The 6,971-nt window shown below is 50.3% G+C and overlaps 1 protein-coding gene across 1 annotated transcript; it reads right to left on the bottom strand.

The window, feature by feature from the left end:
* Positions 1–894: 894 nt before the first annotated feature.
* Positions 895–4,490, bottom strand: LOC119280531 (probable ubiquitin-conjugating enzyme E2 23). Its single transcript, XM_037561355.1, has 6 exons — positions 4,014–4,490; positions 2,787–3,923; positions 2,562–2,687; positions 1,950–2,339; positions 1,648–1,729; positions 895–1,574 (listed from the first exon to the last, which is right to left on the bottom strand). The coding sequence occupies exons 1-6, from the start codon at positions 4,488–4,490 to the stop codon at positions 895–897; spliced, it is 2,892 nt and encodes a 963-aa protein (XP_037417252.1).
* Positions 4,491–6,971: the final 2,481 nt, after the last annotated feature.

Genomic DNA, 6,971 nt, shown 5'->3' with positions numbered 1-6,971 from the left:
ATCCAGCCAACCAAACGGGCCAAACTTTTCCCACACGGCCCTAGTTGGGGTAGATGCAGGCAACCAAACGCATCCCAAATTCTTTGTAAATTTCTCGAAGCCTACCGAACGTAGTTGTATTACATGGAGCCTTGTTCTTAGAAGAGTTTGGTATTGGCGCACCTTGTTGATCAAAGTGATATGTTGTACAATTTCGATCATTGTGGTGGTTCTATATTTGTTTTCATGCATTGCTGATACCCTATAGCTTCACTTTTGTTATAATATGCAGCATGATAAATTAACAACAGACAAATGTAGAACAATAAGCATGAACGACACCCTATAGCTTCACTTTCGTCATAACATGGTTATGATCTACTTTATAAGAGCAAAACCGTCTTAAATGGTAGCTTTACACCAAACAGTGTTTTTCATCTGATGATTCAATTAAAATTTATTTCCTTGACAGTCTACCCTCTTAACTTCTAGAAATGTATACGCTAACAAAAATTATGACTTTTGGAAGTGATTATATAGCTGTGAAAGGGAAGCATATTTCCCCACTTTACCGTACCAACACCTCCCTTTGCAGACATAAGCATAGCAAAATTCGTGACATATTAGTACTAAGAAAATAGAGCAAATAGGAGTACGTAATTGTTGTAGAACAAAAACGTGAATGATTACAAGACCACCACCATCACCAAAAGTCACATATCTGCGTACCCCACTTTTCAGCTTGACGTAGGCCCAGTCCCCATTCTAACTAATCTGTAGGTGTAGCAAAGGTTTCCCAGCTTGACGTAGGCCCAGTCCCCATTCTAACTAATCTGTACGTGTAGCAAAGGTTTCACCGTTACATACTCGTCTGTCTAGTGAGTTGCTGAGAGGACATGGCAATTTGATTCACAACTACTGGTACTCTTCGCACCCCTCGGCTCGAATCTCTGTGAAGGCTGCCACAAGGCTTGGCACTACCTTGGTGAGTGCAAGCCTTAACCCAGCCGAGCACGGCTGCTTCCTACTCTCTTCAGTGGCATGAGCATTGTCGACAATATTTCCCTGCAGCAACGCGTTGCATGCCCTGAGCACAAACCTTCCCTGATGGCGGAAATGTTCCTTAACAAATTCCTCAAATCCCCGAGGTGGCCGACGTAAAAGGTGTAGCATGGTCCGGAGGGTGAGCAGGTAAGCATTCTCACTGTAGGGCAGCGCATTGCGGCGGCCCTCCGGTTTGTCGACCATTGTCTCGTAGCCAGACTCATTGTAGTATGGTTTGTCATTGAGGACAAGGCCCTGGATGGAGACAACGACTTGGAGGAGGCTTGACTCCGTCGAGGACCAGACCTCGGTGCCCTCGCCACCGAATGTGTTTAGCAGGCTGAGGCACACTGTACCAGACTCGTAGAGGTTTGGATTGAGGCGTAGGCCGAAGGAGTGGTAATACACTTGTGGTGGGGCATCCGGGTACGAAGGAGGTAGCTGCAGATCGAAGAAGAAGAGGCCGTCATGATACGGTGTCCCGCTTGCGCCCACCATCACCACCCGGAGCAGATCCATGCGGTCCTCGAACGCTTGCATGTAGATTGTTTCTGCAATTAAATAAGTGGCTATTCATTTGTATCCATGCATATGGACCGTGTATTTTGAGCTACACTCACATACCTGGTAAGTCGTTCTCCAGAATTTTCCATTCCTTTTGCACTGCTTTAGCCCAACTCTTCGCACGACTAGCGCCCTGCATTTCCTTGAAAAAAAAAGAGCATTGATTAAAGTTCTACTTCAGTAAAATACGTTTTGTAATGACTTGCAACATGTTGTGTGGTCATTTACTAATTTTAAGTCAGGGAGTTTAGTTTTGCACTAAAAAACAAATGCCGTAAAATCGATTCCAGCGTGTAAACCTTCCTTACTCTAACCTTAATAATTACTTACGTTCCTCGTCATTTTCTAACATATATAATTACCTGGTCCGTAGTGTCAAGGTAGTGGTGATCCAGAGGGCTGATCTGCAGTACATCAAAACGTGGAAAGCACAACGATTCATCGGAGCAACAGGTAGCACCTGCAGCCTTCCGCCCACCGTCAAAACCGTGGCTGGTCACATCTACAGCAGCATCGCTGGTCTCCACTACAGCACCACCGATACTATCATCGTTTACGGGCGTGGGTAACTCTGAGCTTGGCAACGACGACGATGACAATGACCTCCAGTTCATCAAGTATCCTTTACCTCGAGCCACCATGTCGCTGGTCAATTGGAGCAAAGACCGGAATGACAAACCTAAAAGTCTTGTCCTTGACATTACCGGGCTGACGCTTTCGACATCGTTATCTAGATTCTGAAGATCAATGTCCTAAAATCAGATAACACATATAGCCACATCATTTGAGGTACAAAAATAACTGTGGGAAGAAATTCCTACAGTTTCGGGTCAAAACACATATAGGCACATCAATTGAGGTGAATCCATCCATATAATCATATATCATAGTATAAATAGTACTTAATTTGGTGCCAACCAGGAGAAACCAAAATAATCCCCAAGTGGATAATGTTTACAAAGATAGATATATACCATGTTGGCAGCAACCGGTTCTTCGGGTGCGTCATCGACGCCATTGTCCTCTACCCAATCACCCATTTCAAGCCATAGCTCCATGTAGTGCTCATCTTTGATGACAACGATCTCATGAGGCGATACCTGCAGCTCGCCCAAACAAATCAACAACAACTAATGAGTTTAGTAGAGAATGTAACATAGTTGTAGATCTAAGAAAGGTACTAGAAACTACCCACGTACCGTTGACATGCTATCATCACCCCACTTGACTTGGACGTGCCCATTAGGAAGTTCAACTACCCGCCCCACCCATGAAAGATCGGCGGGAACGACATTTTTCTTCTTGTTTCCTTGTAACAAGGGTGCACTTTCACCGTCATTTGTTGATACTGATGGTACGATACGAATGACAACATCACCATAGTAAGCAGAGTGGTTAGAGTCCAATCTTAGGTCATAAGCACTGATGGTATCATCGCACTCGACCTCCATAACCTCATCAGGATGCCCTGGCGTCTTGAACCATGATACACAAACCGTCTGGTCCTCGTGTTGCATGCTCTTGACGATGCCGACACGCTCCGCTAGTCTAGTTCCAGATGCGGCAATGTCGTTGTTGACATTAGTAGTTATCACATCAGCAGTAGTGTCAACGGCAGCATTAACAGGAAGAACGTTGGCGACAACATGCTGTCCGGGGAAGAACTCTTGCTCATTCCAGATCCCAAAGGGGACGATGGTCGCCGAAGGTCTGCCTTGTTGCCGGGTGCCGTCTTGCCATACCACGTCTACGGTGGTGCGCGTGTTGGCGACGAGCATGGGAAACTCCACCTCCACATGTCTCATGACTTGTGACCGTTGTACCCGTCTATGGCCCTCAAAGACAAGCTTCCTTAGCTGCTTCCGATAAAACCTCGCATCTTTCTGCTTCATGGGAGGTAGCACCTGAGAGGTTGATGCTTCACACTCTTCTTGATTGTCCTCTGAGCATGCATTATATTCCTCCTCCTCATCCTCACCATCATCATCATCACCATCATCATCATTATCATCATCATGTTGATCAGGAGAGCAAGTTCCACCCCCTTCGTTGGAACTAGTTTCAAGAAAAAAACAGCGGTCAGCAAGCCCCCAGCAGCAATTGTACGAGGCACAGAAGAATCTTAGATCGTCTAGGTTCTGGTAGGCCGAAGGAGCGGATGCCTCCAGTAGCTCCTTGTCGGTGCCACAATGCATTGATGCAACCCAGTAGACGAGGACGCCAGACGTCTCCAGCTTCATGATGGTTCCTAGGTCTCGTTCAGGATGCCAATAGCCATTAAGCCACCGCGCCGCCTTGAAGATTGAACAAGCGTCTGGCCCGCCGACGGACTGCCCCTGGTGGAATATACTGTTCATTTGGTGGCGATGCCTCGTGTGCCTGTTCACACACACTCCCACCAGGTTCTTGGACTCCGCATCGGTGACCCTGCAGACGGCTCCGTCATCGAACAACACATCGATGTCGATCGACACCTCCACGACGCGGCCGAGCCACGGCCCGGACACGACAAAGTCACCAAGGTTGAGGCTCCTGATGCGCCGCAGGCTAGACGGGGACACTCCCCTGATGACCTTGATTGGCAGGCCTTTGTTGTCGAGCTTGGCCAGGTTGAGCATGGTGTTGACGCCGGTGACGACGCCGATTTGGCCGCCCATGTCGGAGGCCGACCCGACCACCTGTCCGGGGTACAGGTGGCTCCTGTCAACCACCGTGATGTCGCTGATGTTCTTATACACGACAGTGTCATCGATTCGTAAGAGCTGGAACGTGTCGACAGGGAGGTAGATGTTGTCCACCTCGCCGTCCGGGAGAACGAGGCCACGGTCGATGAGCTTCGGGCCGGAACTCACGAGGTCGAGCAAGTAAAGATTGGGAGATGCCGCCGCGGGGACGACGTCCATCGTAACCGACTTTTCAGGCGAGAGCACGTACGTACGTACCAGAAGCTGGCGGCCTTATGCCGATTGCTTTCCGATCTCGAACGGCGGATCGGTGGTGCTAGGCATGTATGCTATATATACCACGTACGGATTGTATTAGAATTCCTATACTACTCGGACAAGTACCACGGCCTGCTTAATTAATTCGAACAGATCGATCGCACACGACGGAAAATGTATATATAGAAAAAAAAATGCTCCTGAGTTCTAGCCTTATACGAACGAGGTTTTTGTTTTTCTTTTAGAAAAGGAGGAGGACCCCTGGCTTCTTCAACTGGACGATGTATGCAGCCATTTTATTAGTAGTTCACACAAGACCTTACAAAGTCATTCAACAGTAATACTAAAGCCACCGTCTAGGCAACATCTGTCGCTACTCCTAACCAGTTGATAAAGGGGCGCTGATAGTCTAGCCTAATACCAAAAAGACCTGGCATCCAAACCCAACATTTAAGACCTGAGGTCCCAAGCAGGACGCCTGCCGGGTATGGGGTACCCACCAGTCCGGCGCATTCCTCAACCAGGACGCTTGCCGGGTATGAGGCCGCCGCAGCCACCTGCCACCAATCTATCTTCACAGCGTGTTTGGTTTGGGGGAGTTGGGGGTAGGGAATGGGAGTTTAAGATTAGTGAGACTAAAAATCCGTTGATTGGTTCAGGGGTTTGGGAATTAGCAAGGGAAGGGGAAGGGGGATTAGGAGGGCCAACTCCCATCGATCTCTAACCGGGGGAGCCTGGTAATTCAGCGGAGGAATGGGAATTCGACGTCTAAAAATATATCATTACATATTTGGTGGCCCACCTCCCGCAACAAAATTCCTCCAAACTAACTGGCCAGCGCTAACTACTCCCTGATGATGTAACCTATCCTTCCTTTTATTTGTTCATGTATTCCCATAAATAATCTCACCCCGTACCAAACGTGGGACTGGGACTAACATGCCACTTCCCAAAGCCTAATCCCTCAGCCAACTCCCTCTCATAAATTCCCAATCCCTTTCCCTTAAACTACCAAACACGCTGTCAGTGTTATACTGTTGCACCTACCTTGCCCGGTCTCGCTGTCGTCGACGCCACCATGGCGCCAGACAGCTCCACCGCCCTGCGCTCGTCCATCCAGCCGCATCCGTCGTCGATATGCAGCTGCACGATGCCGCCAAAACTCGTCGTCATCTATGCGGTAGATACAACGCTGCACCACCTGGCAACCTCCACACCGTCGCCACTGCTGGAGGTACTCGGAGCCCACCATCCACAGCATCTCTCCCCCCGAACAGCAGGTCCTCCCAAGACGGCGCCTCCATGGAGGATACGACGCGCAGCATGCGGCCGCCGCCCAATCCATACTGAATTTTGGACTTTCATCCGGGAGGGGTTCAGAGGTGGATAGGAGAGACCTCGGCTTTGCCTCCATGGAGGGTAACGGCGTCGAGTGACGTCGCCGATGCCGGGCCGGCCTAGCCGACCAAAGTTTCCTCCGGTCCCCATCCTATGCCACCAAACCTCCGTCTGCTCCATATCCGGCAACGAGCCACGATCCAAAACCTACGAAGATGCAAGAGCCATGGAGCTCGACCCGCCATGAGGATCGAGAAGAACCCGTTGTAGATCTCCAGACACCGAAACCAGCGGTCCGACGTGGCCAGTGACGACCATCACCACCCCACGGCGGCCGACGGAGTCCGAAGACAGGATCCGATCTAGATCCGGCGGCACCCGCGACCACCGAGCAGGCCCAACGCAGCCACCACCTTGCGACACACAGGCCGCCACCACCGCGCCGCGCACGACACCGCAGGGAGACCCGCCTGCTGCGCCGCCGAACCCCACGTTCGCCCGGCGCTCCTCTCGATCCCGTTGTCCCGTGCCAGCCAAGACGAAAAGGATGGGGAGAAGCCTCGCCGCCGCCCAGCTGGCCAGGCTTTGCCCGGCGGTTTTTGTTCCTTTTACAATAGCAATACATTTTCTTTTCTTTTTCAAAATTGACAGGTCATAGGCGTCTCGCATGTGTTCGTCTCTCCTCATCACCCGATCGAAAATTCCCACCGCCTCATGCGACGTGCAGCGCCGTCCCATGGCAAGGTAGATGGAGAGAGCGAAGTACACTCTTTCAGGAGGTGCAGAACCCATCTTAATAGTTTCTTCCCCTGACCTTAGATGGCTAGGGCAAACTCTCTCCTCCAGACTTCACCGACTAGTCGTGGATACGTCTGCCGCTTCAGCGGTTGGTGGGAGGGAGGCGAATCCCAATGCCTCTACTCCGATTAGTAGTTTATAGATTAGGGCTTTTTAGTCCTTGCAGGCACAACGCCCGGACAGATGGTGGCGCTTCTTTTCCGAGTTTTTCTTGCTCCGATCCTCCTCAAGTTCGTTAGTCTGGACGTAGCTGACGGAGCTCCCTCCCCCAATCTCTCTCTCTCTCTCTCTCTCTCTCTCTCTCTC

Source organism: Triticum dicoccoides, chromosome 3B (genome assembly GCF_002162155.2).
Source record: "Triticum dicoccoides isolate Atlit2015 ecotype Zavitan chromosome 3B, WEW_v2.0, whole genome shotgun sequence".
Lineage (NCBI taxonomy): Eukaryota > Viridiplantae > Streptophyta > Magnoliopsida > Poales > Poaceae > Triticum > Triticum dicoccoides.
Note: the sequence above shows the minus strand (reverse complement) of the source record. Positions and strands in the feature narration are given on the sequence as shown.